Genomic DNA, 17,225 nt, shown 5'->3' on the forward strand with positions numbered 1-17,225 from the left:
TGCCCCCCAAATATTGTTGGCGACCCCACCTCTTTCACTGTCATTTTTTCATGAACACCCCTCACCCCCCAAAAAGGATACATAAACCAATCCCTAAGAATTTGTCAGCATAAGTGTGTGCATGGAAGTTCTTAACACTACAGACAGCAATATTCCATAGAGATTACTACAAGATATGTTACTACTGTCAGATACAACCTACCTTACAACCTGTTTCAAAACATATCTTACACACCCTTAAACTGCACACATTCAACATCCAATCGATGCACATTTTGCATGTTCTCATGACCACAGTGGCTCATGAATACATAACACAACGGTCATAAATGAACTGCTCCCCAGTGAGACCTGTATCCTATAGACTACAGAGGCGGTTAGAAATCCCCAGGAGTCACATCAGTATGTATAACAGTGAAGTCTTACTTCTCCTCAGCCTGGGCCAGGAAGGCTCTTGTTCTGTCTACCAGGGCAGTCAGAGCCGACAGCGCCCCCATCCGGCACTGAAACAATCAAAGAGTGAGTTGATAAATACACCATGTACCCTTATCCTATTACAGTGAGTGAGTGAGTGACTTTGGTTTTACGCCCCTGTTAGCAATATTCCAGCAATATCACGGTGGGGGGACACCAGAAATGGGCTTCACACATTGTACCAATGTCGGGAATTGAACCCGGGTCTTCGGCGTGACGAGCGAATGCTTTAACCACTAGGCTACCCGACCGCCCCATTATCGCATTACAGGTGATGTTCCAACTACTTGAAATAATCGAAGACTTTTCAGAAGGTCCAAGCCAGGCAATCAAACGCAACTGATCGAATATAAAAGTACATGCCAAATTGCGATGAATTTGGTATCGTGATACATCTTATCTTTAACAAATATCGCAATATGTATCAACCAGGAAAAGTCGCTTGTGACCTCCCTTATATACACCATCAATTAATCTACTACTCAAAAAAAGTTACAGAACACCTGGCACTTTCCTTTTGCTATCACCACGACATATTTCTGCCAAAATATGAAAACAGTACAAAATCAAGATCTCTGGCAAGCTTTCAATACAACATCCACAAGCTTTAACCTTTTATCCTATTAAAGACATTGTATACAGTACAAGACAAAAGGGAGGGTCCACACTGATCGGATCAATATCTCAGATTTGTCCCAGTTCTTACCATGGGTGATGGGTCTTTGAGGATGGAAGTGAAGAGAGTCTGGTTCTGGGGGGAGTTACCTGCCCCTGCTGTGTCAGGGATGAAGGACGACCAGTAACCAAAAATTATTTTCTTGTCTAAATTCTGTAAAAACAATATGGTTATATGATAAATATGATAAACCTTTCGCGTAAATATCATGTTGTCATATGAAAACAGTGCTCTAAGGAACAGTCAACAGACACACACACACGGACAAACACACATAGACAACACACATGGACAAACACACACAGATACACACACACACACTTGATGCAAGCAGATTATTAATATACCAATACCCAAAAATGTGTAATTTTTTCTAACTCCTGCAACAGCAAATTGCTAAAGAAGCCAAAAATATTCATTTTCATAGAGAAATATCATCCCCCTTTTACAACCCCTCTCTCTGAGTCTGACATGTTTTTCTTTCTTATTAATCCAAGGATAGACCAGTAAAATGGTTAGTCCAAAAAAAGTTCAGGTGAAACACAGTCAACTTCAACATAATCTAATAAATTTCAGAGCTCCAAGTTTTCCTTATCAGTTCAGCACACGAGTCACGGTGACCACACAATCTACTTTGTTTATTGGCCAGAATAAGGCTCCAGCACTGTCTATGACATCAAACTAGTTCTCGTGATGGTATGTGCAATAACATAAATGCCAGATAAAAAGAACCCAGCCAGTGCCCAATCTCGTGAAAGAGAGGTCAATAAAGCGGACAAATTGAGAGTCAGGTTTATTCCTACTAAAACTTCAGCTCTTTTCAAGGACTTTTATACAATTTCAGCATTTTTCAAGCATATCGTTTGAGATATAGAAAATATAGAGAAATAGTAAATATAAGTGCCCACAAAATATTCACGTCCTGTGCTGGGATTCTGACCTTCTGATCTGACGCCTCATCAACATGACCGAAGAGGTTAAGCTCATGAGCAGGCTGACGAGGTAAGGATGTCATGTGTGGGATGACTCCGCACCCTACTTTTAGAGGGTTAAATTGAAGCACTTTTCAGGTTTGTATGAACCCTGTGTAATGAATGCTCCTGAATGGTGCCTCAGCATTATCAATGACATTCTCACCTTGGCTAAAGCATGGAAACAGCTGAAGGCCGTCTGCCTCACTTTGGTACACATCGACCTCACTCTTGAAGCTTGACCCCCTTCTGTGTCAGAATACTCAGAATCCGAACTTAACACTTTCATCCAAGGTGTCTGAAAGGTCGCGGCCGCATCCTCAGCGGAAATTGCTGCTGATGCTGTAGTATCTGCAGTCTCTGTTTCCGTCTTCACTGGAGAGTTGGCGCTCGGAACCTCAGAATCTTTCTCCTTGTCAGTCTCTTTCTTTGAAGCCTTCTTTCGTCGTGATTTCTTAGCTGATTTAGCTGGAGCGTCTTTCGTTTCCTCTTTTGTATCGGATTTTGGCGACGCTGATCCAAGGTCGTACTGCACCATGGGGGTCGGGTACAAACTGGGGGGTATGGGGGACAGTTGATTGCTGGACAAACCGTGGAACATGTAGGCCTGGGAATACAAACATTCACCAGTTAACTCAAATATTTATGTACATTATGTGGATGGATGGATAGGTGGGTGGGTGAGTGGGTGAGTGAGTGAGTGAGTGAGTGAGTGAGTGAGTGAGTGTGAGTGAGTGAGTGAGTGAGTGAGTGAGTGAGTGAGTGAGTGAGTGAGTGAGTGAGTGAGTGAGTGCGTGAGTGAGTGGGTGAGTTAGTGGGTGAGTGAGTGAGTGAGTGAGTGAGTGGGTGAGTGAGTGAGTAAGTGGGTGAGTTAGTGAGTGAGTGAGTGAGTGAGTGAGTTAGTGCGTGAGTGAGTGGGTGAGTTAGTGGGTGAGTGAGTGAGTGAGTGAGTGAGTGAGTGAGTGAGTGAGTGAGTGAGTGAGTGAGTGAGTGGGTGGGTGTGTTGGTGAGAGTGAGCGTGTGAGTGTGTGGGTGTGTTTTGGCAGGTTAGTGGATGGGTGAGTGAGTGGGTGAGAGTGAATCAGTCGTTAAGTGGGTGGATGAAAGAGTGATTCAGAGCTATGATCGATCAGGATATAAACATGTTGTGTGCTCAATGTAGAGCTTTATTACCTGGAGATCTTATGGTGCTTAGTTTAATTTATGAGGTTTCAAATTTTCTATTAAGCATTGTCAAATCTACAGGTAAACATGAGAATGTTCAATGAGATATTAATGCAAACAGTTTAGTGTCAGCAAAGGTAATGAGTCCAATGTTCTGAGTAGGTTGCTGACTTAAATGAGGCAACTCATATTCTGTATGCTCACCCTGATTCCGGCCAACAGTGGTCCGAGATTGTCGGTGGGCATCAACTTGGTTGTGAGGAGGAGATTCTGGATGCCACGCAGAGCACAAATCAGGATCTGAAGAGTTACAGTTTAGGTTATCCAGTCATCAATGCATGAAGGCAGTTAACATCATCATCATCATCATCATCATCATCATCATCACCATCACCACCATCACCACCATCAACACCATTGTCATCATCACCACCAAGACCATCATCATCACCACCAACAACATCATTGTCATCATCACCATCATAAAACATCATGAAAGCTATGATATATGTAAGTATAACAGATGTATCATAACGCATCATTACAATAGAAATGAAGAAACATCTTCCAAGCTACCAAATTCTGTGCCCGTGGTCATAGCTACAGTGAGTGAGTTAGGTTTAACACCGCTTTTAACATTATTCCAGTTTTATCACAGCGTGTCAGCTTAATGTGGGAGGAAAGCCCAAAGTGATGCAGGTCTCAGACGTTTACCACTTCGGTGAAACCCACGAGCACGTGTATGGTGCTGACAAACCTAGAAACACAATCGGGGTGAACCGGGATTCGAACCCACAATCATAGGTTTCTGGCGTGTCCAGGGGACGCAACTCTGCAAAGCGAATCGCGGCGCCTTAGACGACTGGGCCACCCGTGCCCCCTGGTCATAGCTACAAGTTAGGTACTGACCTTGCACTGCACGATGAGGTCGATCTTCTGCGTGGGAACAGTGTGGAGGAGGCGCAGGAAGATGGAGAAGATAAGCTGACTGTGTGCATCACTCAGCCCGTTCTGACCGGGCACTCTGTACAAACAACAGCGACACTGTACATGCTGTAGGCCAGACTAACTTCATTACATGTTTCATGTGTCCACGTGTCTCATTTTAGCCAATCTCTGCCCCTCCCCCTCTAATCTTTAATGGGAAATAACCAGGTCCAGTAACCTAAACTTGAAATTTACAATGACTGACACATTGACAATATCAGCATCGTCGCTCCAGCCTATACTTCACCTGAAGAGGGGTTTATCAAGGCCTACCGAGAGGCTGATATTTGGCCCCAAGTCTGCAACAAACATTCCCAAATTGGAACATACAATTTCACAACTTATAATACTTGACTAATCTTAGGATTTTTTAGAGGTGACTTGAATTTCACTGATAACAGGCCCAGGAAAGGTAAAGGCTTTTGGCTTAGTTGACGTTATTACATTGAATACAATGTTGTTGATGTTTACCATGTTAACATACCTCTGAGTTTCAAAAGAAATAAAATAAATAAACATCGAATTTTAAACAAAATCATTATCTTTTTCCCCTGTTGAATAGAAAGGAAAGTAATTTGTTCGCAAAGACAGCTAAGCTAACCCAAAGTAGTGGGTGGTCAAAATTTCCGAATCAGCATGGAAAAGAAATGAAGTCGAATCATGTTAGAAAGCTGACATCTGATTAGCTCAAGGAATGAAGCTGAATCATGTTAGAAAGCTGACATCTGATTGGCTCACAAACCACAGCATATTTCATCATGTTCCTTCCTCAAGGTTCACCAAATGAAGGGGTTGTCAGCTCTTCAGGAAGAAGTATCGTATTAGAGTAACAGTACTTATTTCTGTGAGGATGTACAGGAAGGAACTTACTTGGCAGTGAGGTTTTCAAGGCACTGTACACCCCCTGTCAGGACATCCTCGTCCGTAACCCCATCATCTGTCAACTGGACCAAGATACCCTGCTTGCCTAGCAACAACTCATGGTACTGTTGCCAAGGGGAATAGAACATAGATTATCATTTACAAATCAAGAAAGGTATGAAACAATTTACATCAACATTTGTGATATACCTAAGAATGCTCAATGAAAAGTAAATAAGTTCGGTAAAAAATGATATTCAATTATTGATATAAGTTACCTTGGTTACAGGAAACAGCATGCTTATTAATTACATTACAATAGACTCATGACTCAACACAGTAAATGCCAAGGAGGTTTGCTACTCGTTAATACATTGTAATTTTAATTCTGATGAGTCGGGGAGGCAGTAAACTGATTGTGGCGCTCGTAAAATATCAAGTTTGGGTTGTGACCTTAACAGCTAGCAATTTAAAGTTACCTCCCTTAGTTGTGGATGTTTATGGTAGGAGATTCACTTGAGGGATTGACCTGAGTGATTGAGATGCTTCATGAAGCAATAGTTTCTAGAAGGCTGGCTTCACCTGTATAAGCGCGAGACGAGGGTGATTGGACGCCATCTACGATCAACTTGGACCTATTGTTTTCCCTTTTATGATTTAACCTAAATCCTACGTTGTTCAATTTGATTTTTTATTTATTCATTGATCTTGTGGTTATCTATATCTTCCCATGGCAAGGGAGTTAACTGACTATCAAAGTCCAATTTCCATCCTTGCCGAATAAGCCCAAGAAAGCATGAGAAATTATACATAACATAAGGATTAGTGATATAGTATGGTAAATAAATCTCAGAGGTTTTATCATGTTTATGTTCAAAAATCGATGTGTGGTCCAGTAAGGGTTAGTCATACACAAATTTGATTTTTTTTTACATGCACTTGGTGCTAAATTTAGCCCTGCTACTCTCATGCCTGAGACAATCTTGAAATCGTCATGGCAACAGGAAATAGTTAACAGCCGTGTTTCATTTTAGTATGTAATCTTTGGACATGCCTGCCACCATGATCAATGGCTACTGCAACATGGTAAAGAAGCAGCTGAGTGGGACGTACCGGACACAAAATATTGGGTTCTAAAGTCATACAAATTGAGAAGGGACACAATAGTTTACTGATGCAATAAAGCATGGCTGTTTGAATCATTAAATTTATCAAAATTGTAGCTTGCATGTTACAGATAAACAACTTTTCTATTCAGGCAAGAAATAAGCAAAATGATCAGAGTTAGTCTGTCAGACAGACCCTGAAACAAATATATCAAATACAGCCCATGCAAGTCTATAATATTTGGCAAGTGTAGATTACTGCAGTGAAAAGGAAGAGAGTCTCTGGGCTCCTGTTTATTATATTTTATCACAATGATTTAACAACTTTTGAAATATGTTCATGTGAGAGTCGAGATGTTTATCTAGAACAGGGTGTCAATGATTGATTTTCTTCAATCTAAAAGTTGTAATGGACTTCTATAACAGGTTTCAGATTCCAGGGATTTGAACTTGGGCTGCTATATTCAGGCCTGAGTAAAAAATAACTGATCTGACCAAGTGTGAATGGGAAGGCTGTCGGCCCACGCAGGCCATCGTGGACCTGACTACGGCTTCCCTGCTACATGTAACAGCTAACCTTTCCGACCCTGTTACAGTTGTCATGGAGGGAGGCGCTGAGTGCCTGGAGGATGTCGGGGTGAGACCAAGGCTGGCAGCACTTCAGGGCCTTGATACAGAAGTCGAGCAGGGCATCCAGACATCGCTCACTAACCGAGTGCTGTCAACACAGATACAACATCCACACATCACTCACTAACTGAGACATCCAGACATCGCTCACTAACCGAGACATCCAGACATCGCTCACTAACTGAGACATCCAGACATCGCTCCCTAACCCAGAGCTCCAGATAAGCTTTTGGTGTTGTGGGTATTTTACCCATGCATTTTAAAATCATTGGGTATCAGTAATTCTATCTGCGTATTCAAATTTCTGTTACCCACTAGTTTTTACACATGTGGGTATTTAAGTTAAATATTTAAAAACACTATTCATCTAGTCCCTGCAAACTGGTGTCGTGTGGGTTAGAGATCTTTATAGGACTCAAAAATACCACGATACTTCCACACGAAAGTGTGATGGCAAATGATCATGATGTAACTGTCATCGTGGAGTTTGGCAAGGTTGACGGAATGCCCGTTTATAATTTCCAAATAAGTTGCTGATTTGCTAGTCGAATACGCAGGGTTGCTTCACAATATTTTGATGATACGCACAAATTTTATTTTTGTAGCGTATCTGTAATGTTCGTTGCGTATTTGATACGCTTGGATTATATTTTACTGCGTATTTCTGCATTTCTGATGCATATTTCACGCAGATACGCAGCTTATCTGGAGCTCTGTAACCGAGACATCCAGACATCGCTCACTAACTGAGACATCCAGACATCGCTCACTAAACCGGTGCTGTAAACACTTATACACACCAGAAACCTGTGATTGTGTGTTCCAATCCAAGTTCGCCCTGATTATGTTGCTAGGTTTGTCAACACCATACCCGAGCTCATGTGTTATACCAAAGTGGAGACTCGCATCACTTCAGGCTTTCCTCAACCATTAAACTAACACCCTGTATATAACTCGAATACTTTTGAAAGAAGTGTTACCTATCTCTTATGATACTGCAGACCTATTTATCCAAACAATGTAAGAGGCGTGGGGGTAGCCTAGTGGTTAAAGTATCCGCTTGTCATGCCCAAGATCTATTTGATTCACCACATAGGTACAATGTGTGAATCCAATTTTGGGTATACCTTGCTGTGATATTGCTGGAATATTGCTAAAAGCAGCATCAAACCATAAGAAAGTCAGATGAAAAGTGACTGGTGAGTTGATACTTATCCCATCTCCTACAAGTACACATATAATATCAGCTTTGTTTGTTCGATATTTAATGCCGCACTCCAGCTATATGTTAATACCATATGCCAGCTGTCTGTAAATAGTTAACTCTCTATAGGCAATCCATGGATTGACATCATGATGCATCAATCTTCGCATTTATGATACGATGACATGCATCAACCATCTCAGGGAGTCTGACCACCTAATCCCATTAGTCACCTCTTACGATAAGCATGGGTTGCTGAAGATCAATTCTAACCAGGCTCTTCATGGGTCTGTAATAAAAGTATGATAAGTTGATCAACAATGGCAGATTGTCTACTCTTATGTAAATATAGATTGAAATAATTCTTCTCTCATTGTTTGCCATTTACAGTAGCTCACCTGGTGTCTGAGTTTGAAGTTGGTTATGGTCTGGCAAACTTTGGCAATAAGTCTTTCCTGGTGGAATGGAACCAAGGATGATAGTTTCAGAAGCAACTCATTGCCATCCTGAAACGATAAAGTTTTCAAAATAAAGAATGAAAATCAAAGGCTGATTGTCTTAATTGTAGTGTTAAACATGGGGATTCATCATGTTAAGCATAGCATAGGTAATCAGCAATTGATACTGTGAGCAATGATCCACGCCACCAAGGTACAATGATATTACATCACCCAATTCACCTAGCCTGACCACCGGATCCATTTGGTTGCATTTAACGACCAGGATAGGTTGCTGGGGACCTATTCTAACGAGGAATTCCCATTATGATTGAAGACTGAAGTTTGGCTATAGGCCTTCAACATTGTGATTGCCAAATGGGTAATGCAGCACTGCCTTGACCATGTCAACTGTGCAATGAGGTATCCTCAAAATTTCTATATTTCAATTAAGAAGTTGTTATTACAATTAGTGACATCCATTTCATAACCATTCAAATAATCATTGTGACTTCTAACCAGGTTTGGCTGTCTTACTCCCCTGTAATCCCCTTCCTGGACTGTTCGTTATAACAATAGGTAGACATACTCTGTTGTTTGAACAAAGCCTAGAAAATTGAGAGATACACTGCCAAAGGTAGAAGTTGTACTCTGTTTAGGGACAGTTTCATACATTTCATAGATATCATACATGAAATAGAATTGAATGCTTATTAGAGCTAATTCATGATATTGACTGACAGGTTGGCTTTTTATCGCGAACGCTTATTTCTATACTTCTATACTATACTTATTTCTGTACTCTATAGCTTTGCTAAGAAGGCTAACAACTGGCGTAAGTCTATATAATATACTGCGAGTTACGACAGTCATATCGTTAAGCCGATACTGAGGCAGATTGACAGTAGCAGAACCAAGTTTGACATGTTTAAGAATTACTTCTTCTGATACACTCCTCTGTGAGTTTTCGGCAGCTGTAAGCTCATCCAATAATAAATTTAAATTTGTCCGAGTGCTGTCGTCGTCTTTATACACAAATGTACTCAGTTTAAAACAACAATTGCGAAATGTCTCTCGTTCACTTCGCAGGAATTCGCCATCAACCGCCATGTTTCCTTGAGGGATACTTCATTGAATGAAAACCATCTTAAATACCTTTTTGGAAAACACACTACTTTTTCACCATTTTATGACTGTCTTAAATTTCTAAGACATGTTTAATTATTAATGATGTAATCAATTTTGACAATATCATTGTTTACTAAGTCTAAAAGAAATACATATTAATGTTTTATGAGTACTCCCAATATGGCTGCGCCCATGACCGTGCGTGCTTCACGTTGCCTAGCAGACGTATTTCGGCGTCGATGTAGCCTCCAAAAGCTCTCAGGGGCGTTTATCAGATGTTTGACAACAACAAAGAATGGTGATGATGATGGAAAAAGGGAAACTCATTTTGGGTTTGAATACATCCCTGAAGAAGAGAAAGAGGGCAAAGGTAAACACATGACATTGACAAATATATCATCCCCCGTCAACCCCCACCCCTCCCCGAAACATGCACTTGATAAGAATAAATGAAGATTACCAGGGGCTGTAAATTTGCGAGGTAACTTTTGTACAAATTATTTTTTTGTCCTTTCGATATTGTTATTGTTGTCCAACGAGGAACTAAGCAATATTACAACTCTACGACAGTGGCCTCTCGATGGATATTGTGAGCAACGATCCATGCACATTCTCAGGGTATGATGACATGCAGTGAACCATGTCTCCTGACCATCCCTTACATATTTTAAACCAAAATCCCCACGGCAGTTGAAGACTGAAGGGCCTAGTTCATGTTCTATATTCTTTGACTGTATCCGGGATAGAACAGGTCTTCAGCAGCCCATGATTGCCGTAAAAGCCGACTATGCTTGTCGTAAGAGGCGACTAACATGATCGGGTGGTCAGGCTCGCTGACTTGGTTGATGTATGTCATTGTATCCCAATTGCATGGCTCGATACTCCTGATGTGAATCACAGGATTGTCTACAGATATTATTACAGACCGCTGTCATATAGCTGGAATATTGTGGAATTTTGTTTTGTTCATTTCATCGCCCATAATCCTGAAGCACACAATAATTGTTTTAAGACTCCTGTAATCATTTCCTGTGTCTAAATTTTAATACTTTTATTTCTACATGTTTTATGTGTTAGTTATGAAGTGTCAAATCTTACATTGACTAGAGACCAGTGAAGATCCGAGGTAGAATAGGTCTTCAGCAACCCATTCTTGCTGTTAAAGGCGTAAGAGGCAACTAACAGGATTGGGTGGTCAGGCTTGCTGACTTGGTTGATGCATGTCATCAATGTGCATTGATCGATGCTGATGATATCAATTACTGGATTGTCTGGTCCAGACTCGATTATTTACAGACCACCGTCATATAGCTGGAATATAGCTGAGTGTGGCGTTACACAACAAACAAACAAAAACATTTACTAGACTATTATGTACACATGTTGTGATTTGTGAAGTGACTTCAGCCTGTTCTGTTCCAGTGTATGAAGTGTTCGAAAATGTGGCCTCTCGCTATGACCTGATGAACGACACTATGAGTGCTGGAGTGCACAGGCTGTGGAAAGATCACTTTATGGAATGCATGGCGCCAACACCAGGGACCACTCTCATTGATGTAGCAGGGGGAACAGGTTGGTCACGTTTCTTGATATATTTAGTTGCAGGAACACACCCATTGATGTAGCAGGTGGGAATGGGTTGGTCATGATACCTGATATAAGTTGCAGGAACAGGCTCATTGATGTGGCAAGGGTAACAGGTTGGTCGTGTTATTTTTATATAAAGAACAGGCTCATTGATTTAGCATAGAGTCATTAGAATAGATTTTTTCAATTTACTTGGAATAAGCAACAGCAAAGATCCACTCAAGGTGACGCTTCTAAACATTGTCTGAATCCAAGTACAGTGGACTCGGCCAAAATTGGCATTTGTGCATAACTTAATTTTTGTGCTTGAGTGTCAATTCAAGGATGTGCCATTTTGACATAAATATTGTTTCAATAAACACCTATAAAATACATTGTCCTGACTCATATTGCCTTACGTTTTGCAATAAGGAGACCTCGATCACAATATATTGCAATACAAATTTTTTCCCAAAAAACAGTCCTAGTTAACCCAATATCAGTTTCTATTGACCAACATGTAGTTTCTGGGGATCCCTTATTCCCTGGAAATTCCAGGCATTTGAAACTAACTATAATAATGTAAGAATATTTTTTGCGTGTGCATTTATTAATATGTTTCCCAATTTTTACACCCAGGTGACATTGCCTTGCGATTTCTACGCTACATCCAGTCACAACGATCAACGGAATATGCAGCCAGGCAAGATTTCAAAGTCCAAATACCCAGAGAAATAAAAGCTAATATATACATGGACCCAGCCGATGAGGACAGCTCCGACAGTTCATCTTCAGACGAGGAAACAGAATCTTCTCAACCCAGCTCAGTGGTAACTGTGTGTGACATCAACCAGGCAATGCTGGATGTCGGGAAGACAAAACTTGAAAAACTGGGATTTACATCAGGTTTGTTTGTTTGTTTGTTTGTTTGTTTGTTTGTTTGTTTGTTTCATTTGACGCTGATCCATGTTCCAGCTATATAATGTCAGCCTGTAAATAATCAAATCTGGACCAGGCAAACCAGTGATTGATATTATGAACAGCATTCCACACCATTAGGGTACAATGACACAAAACCTGAACCTGAAGCTGGGTCTTTGGCATGTTAAGCGAACACTTTAACCACTAGGCTACCCCAACACCCTGGTTATCTTTAGGTTAAAATGCAGACAACAATATGGTACCCAAGGACAAAGATACAACAGCTGTGTTTTTTTCTGATTTTGTTGTCCGCTCTGAAACATGCTGATAACATATACAGAGAGCAAGAAAGAAAGACGTCTACATCACCCACACTGCATGGGCCTCAGTTGTAACAGATGGTCGCTCTACTCTAGAGTCAGTGAGTAAGTCAGTGAGTTCAGATTTAAAATTTCACATGCAATATTTCGACCATATTGTGGAATCTTAGGGATAGCCTTGTGGTTAAAGTGTTCGCTGAAGGCCCAGGTTCAATTCCCCACATGCCTACAATGTGTGGAGCCCGTTTCTCATGTCCCCCGCCATGAAATAGCTGTAATATAGCTAAAAGCAGCGTAAAACAATACTCACTCACTCACTGAAATTGTAGAGAGAAACATGGAAAACCACCAAATACCATGACTTCAGGGATTGATCTGAACATTAAAAAATTCACTTTGGAGACAGTTGTTTAAATGTGAATATTTCCAGTTAAATTGTAGGTGAATTTTTAGTGGCATGTATTTACAGTCTAAGGGAGATGACTCTAGTTACTGGAAGTGATATAAATGTGAATAATGTCAGTAAGTTGGGGAATTGTAATGTTGCTAAGTAGCTGGTGAGTAAAGGTGAGGGATGAATATTTTTTATTTACATTTTGCTAGGATATCTAGTTAGGCTGTGAGGAAGTTGAGATAGTTGAAACAGCAGTTTCAGTCCAGGTCTTAAAGGGGCACTGATCTAAAGCAATTCCCCGGGACTGGTTGTTGCCTTTGTTATTGTTTTTTCCCCTTGAGTACCCGGATGATATAGCAGAAATTGAGACTCTTTCGCGACCTGTGCTGCGCCATTCATAAGCACATTTGTCACTTTTATTGATAGTATAAGGATAGAATAACTTCTTTGATAGGCATTTAGAAGTTGGAGTACTAGGTAAGGATAAGAATTTATGGATGAACAACTTCTTTATTACAATTAACAGTAATAAAGAAGTTGTTCATCCATAAATTCTTATCCTTACTGAGGATAGTATATTGATAGTGTCAGACAGCCGAGAAGAAGCCAGAGATTAGTGCCCCTTTAAGACTTGTTGCAACTGGTTGTGTTATGATCTTTCACAATTTTTTTGTTTTAATACACAACTTATAGATTGATTTGTGATATCTATTGATGAGATAGGAAGTCTCGAAACGATTATCACTGGACATCGGAGAAAATATGTTTAATCAGTTTAGTTACTTAACAATAATATAAAGTAATGACTAATTTGTATTTTAGGAGGATATGTGCTTAGTATTGCTATCATGTTTTGTTTCTGATACAATTAAATTCTCTCTATGTTCTAAGGCTGGGACGGGTAACTTGGTTACCCGGGTCGGGTGGGTACTGAGTAGGACCCAGGTACCCCACAGGACTACCCGGACCTGTGGTTAGTCACCTGATATATTGTTTCATGACAAAAATTCTCTATATTACCAATGTTATATATATGTCTACTGAATATAAATAAAAATATCTGAATAAAAAAAAATCATTTCTGTATATAACTACATGGTTACACAACAATTTTAAGTCTTTAATGTTCTCATTTCTTCATGACTATGAAAACGTTCCTGCTGACTTCAATATGTTTGAACAAAGCTAAAACTTCAGTCAACTTCAGTGTATGCATGACCACATCGTTTTATATGTGTATCTAAAAACATTCTGCCAGGGCTACTGTCAAACTATTACCAATCGGACATTTTGTACCTATCTCTTGACACCAACAGCGGGTATCCGGGTAGGGTCGGGTAATAGGGATGTGGGTACCCGGGTAGTACATTTGGACTCGTCCCAGCCCTAATGTGTACGCTGATCTGTAGTTGTATCCTTTCATTTTCTTATCCATCAAAGAGTGCATGTGCATGAAAATAAAGGTAAAATGATACTATTATGTAGATTTTTTTCTGATTATAGTCAGATCTGTAACCAAAATATCAAAATCAGTGTTGTCTTACCTTTCAGGAATAAGTTGGTTACAAGGAAATGCAGAAAGTCTACCACTGGAAGACAACACATACGATGTTTACACAATAGCTTTTGGCATCAGGAACTGTACCCACATTGACAAGGTATGTACTACTTACAGCTACTGCTACTGCTAATGCTGCTGCTGCTAATACTACTACTAATAATATCATTTATATTGCCCAACACACACTGACGAATGATGCTAGTCGTCTGCATCAGCCAACAAAACACTGAATCATGCATTTGATGAAAGAAGGTCTTGAACAGTTGAGTTTTAAGTTGTTTCTTGAAAACAACCAGGTAACACTGGCTAAGATTGGAAACTATAGGAGGGAGACGTATTGTTTTTGGCTGGGTTCCCCTTAGCATTGGCGTTGGCATCACCATTGGCTGTTTTTCAACAAAATTTGTAATATACATTGCTCAACAGCTCAACTGGTGCCGTTTGCTTTATTACAAATTTTCAAAAATATATTTTTTTAATTTTTCCATGGATACAATTTCATCTTCAACTAAAACAAACTCAAGGCTTTGTTTTCGAGCCATATCTCTCATACTAATGAGAGATATGAAACTATACATGCTCAATTTTTGCCTTTAAATATTTTTCAATTTTGATTTTTTTTTTTTTTAAATTGTGTCCATTAAAACAGTTTTGACTCAAATGACTCAGTGTCTCAAACAAGTAGCATTTGTTTCCCATCTAAGCTCTACAGCTAATAAATATTTATCTGCATGAGACCATTGCCTTTCCAGTCTATATTTGCTATTTTTTCTTTTCTGATTTACAAACACATTTTCAGTAACAATTTGAACTAATACATAAAAGAACGGAAGTAGGGGAGACATACGTTTTTGAGTGAAAACACGTTCTGGTGTTAAGGGTGTCTGTGATGTATGTGAGCTCAGGAATCAAGGTCATGTTCAAATTATGCAATTTTGCCATCAAACACCCTCTGTGTATGGACACCCCAGGAATGAAATATTATTACCAAAAGCACCACCCTACCATCATCGTGACGTATTTCAATGAAAGAAATCAATGACAGCAAGCAGGAGTTATTTGGACATAGGGTCACATTATTAAATTGAGTTTGGACCTGCTGCTTTATGCCTACTGACTCAATACCTCCTATGTGTGTTAACTGATCAATGGGTATTTATGGTATGACACAAGTTTTTGCACAAGTCAAGTGAGGTTGTGTTATGGCCTGCTTCATCTCGGCAGCATCTCAGAAACCACTGGACCAATGATGCTGAAACTTGACATGCTTGTTGTCACTAATGGTAACATCTGAATATGCTCAAGAGGTTCCAATCCGATTTTATGAGCATATTTTCAGGGTATTGCATGACTCACAAATGTTGAGATTGAACACAGAAAAATACAGCACATGAAGGGCAGTTATGGGTGTCCAACATCTTATCCACCAATCATGACCACTGTCTCTATGATCAATGATTCATTCCAGTAATTATCAAAACACATCACACTACACCATTTCATTACTTTACAGGACCCTTATGTTGCCTGTAAGAACCCTTAAAATTAGGGGCCCAGTCATCTAAGGCACCGTGATTCGCTGTGCAGAGTTGCATCCCTTGGGCACGCCAGAAACCTAAGATTGTGGGTTTGAATCCCGGTTCGCCCTGATTATGTTTCTAGGTTTGTCAGCACCATACCCATGCTCGTGGGTTTCACCGAAGTGGTGAACGTCTGAGACTTGCATCACTTTGGGCTTTCCTTTCACATTAAGCTGACACGCCGCGATATACCTGGAATAGTGTTAAAAGCTGCGTTAAACCCAACAAACTCACTCACTCAACCTTAAAAGTAATTATTGGGGGTCCCCTGACCTCCACTTTTGTGACTCAAGGTAAAACCCTAAGAAGCATTCATGTTTTTGTCCCAGATCAAGTTGACATGCCGTGATATTACTGAAATACTGTCTCACTCACTTAATCATGAACTCATGAAATATTTCTTGTTTGATCTAAACTATGGCTGTGTTCAATTAAAAGATAAACTAACTGTGCTTTCAATTTAGAGCTGTGCTACCTGCAATGTGCAGACACAGGACAGTATTGTAAAGCATGCCTTTGTAAATAATAAAATTTACCGAACCAGCCTCAAACATGTTTTGTGAGGTGAAGGGGCAATGGAGCACCAAAATATTCCTGGCTGTGGAATAATAGTCAGGCGTGTATGTGACAACTTGGTCCATGTTCTCATGATGTGTTGCAGGTTCTGTCGGAGGCATACAGGGTTCTGAAGCCTGGAGGCAGATTTATGTGCCTGGAGTTTAGTCAAGTCAATAATGCACTTCTCCGATCGTAAGTAGGATTATCTCTTCTGTTACCCATCTTCCTGAGGCAGGGGAGTTAACTGACTATAAAAGTCTAGTTTCCACCTTTGGCTCTATTGTAGCACCACCGGTGGCTATTACAAGTTATGTCCCTCCTATTGACCAATCAGATTCCACCTCTCATATCACTACAATTGTATTTGCTTCAAACAAAATGGCGGCGCCCAGTCCAAACGATCTGATTGTCAATCACTGGATTGTCAGTTGTTCATTGCGAAAGCGATCTGGAAATAGATCCAATAGATCCAAGTTATTTTATTAAAGTTATTTCAGTCTCATTTAATTGTGAAAGTTTGTTGATTTGTTGTATTTAGAACAACTAGTGGAGTAGCCGTCAGTATTTAAAAAAATGTATTCTGAAGTTAGATTTCCTTATTGTGTCAGTTACGTCTCGTATCAAACACTTTTGTGAGTGTTTCAGGAATTATGTTTGTTGTTTGTTTGTTGTTGAATGCGTCACTCA

The 17,225-nt window shown here is 40.1% G+C and overlaps 2 protein-coding genes across 2 annotated transcripts in view; one reads left to right on the top strand and one right to left on the bottom strand.

The window, feature by feature from the left end:
- LOC124135144 (HEAT repeat-containing protein 6-like) overlaps nt 1-9,646 on the bottom strand; it is a 39,746-nt gene extending 30,100 nt beyond the window's left edge. The window contains exons 1-9 of the mRNA XM_048396264.1: nt 9,450-9,646; nt 8,472-8,579; nt 6,817-6,957; nt 5,143-5,258; nt 4,195-4,309; nt 3,490-3,585; nt 2,288-2,728; nt 1,181-1,303; nt 427-503 (exon numbers count right to left, since the gene is read on the bottom strand). Of these exons, the coding sequence (XP_048252221.1) occupies nt 427-503; nt 1,181-1,303; nt 2,288-2,728; nt 3,490-3,585; nt 4,195-4,309; nt 5,143-5,258; nt 6,817-6,957; nt 8,472-8,579; nt 9,450-9,620 (1,388 nt within the window). The 5' untranslated portion in view covers nt 9,621-9,646. The remainder of the gene's footprint in view (nt 1-426; nt 504-1,180; nt 1,304-2,287; nt 2,729-3,489; nt 3,586-4,194; nt 4,310-5,142; nt 5,259-6,816; nt 6,958-8,471; nt 8,580-9,449) is intronic.
- A 145-nt stretch (nt 9,647-9,791) lies between these two features.
- LOC124135145 (2-methoxy-6-polyprenyl-1,4-benzoquinol methylase, mitochondrial-like) overlaps nt 9,792-17,225 on the top strand; it is a 50,886-nt gene continuing 43,452 nt past the window's right edge. The window contains exons 1-5 of the mRNA XM_046500360.2: nt 9,792-10,008; nt 11,061-11,210; nt 11,844-12,110; nt 14,391-14,497; nt 16,642-16,730. Of these exons, the coding sequence (XP_046356316.1) occupies nt 9,804-10,008; nt 11,061-11,210; nt 11,844-12,110; nt 14,391-14,497; nt 16,642-16,730 (818 nt within the window). The 5' untranslated portion in view covers nt 9,792-9,803. The remainder of the gene's footprint in view (nt 10,009-11,060; nt 11,211-11,843; nt 12,111-14,390; nt 14,498-16,641; nt 16,731-17,225) is intronic.

This window comes from Haliotis rufescens, unplaced genomic scaffold, assembly GCF_023055435.1.
Source record: "Haliotis rufescens isolate VD_foot unplaced genomic scaffold, xgHalRufe1.0.p SCAF_15, whole genome shotgun sequence".
Classification (NCBI taxonomy): Eukaryota; Metazoa; Mollusca; class Gastropoda; order Lepetellida; family Haliotidae; genus Haliotis; species Haliotis rufescens.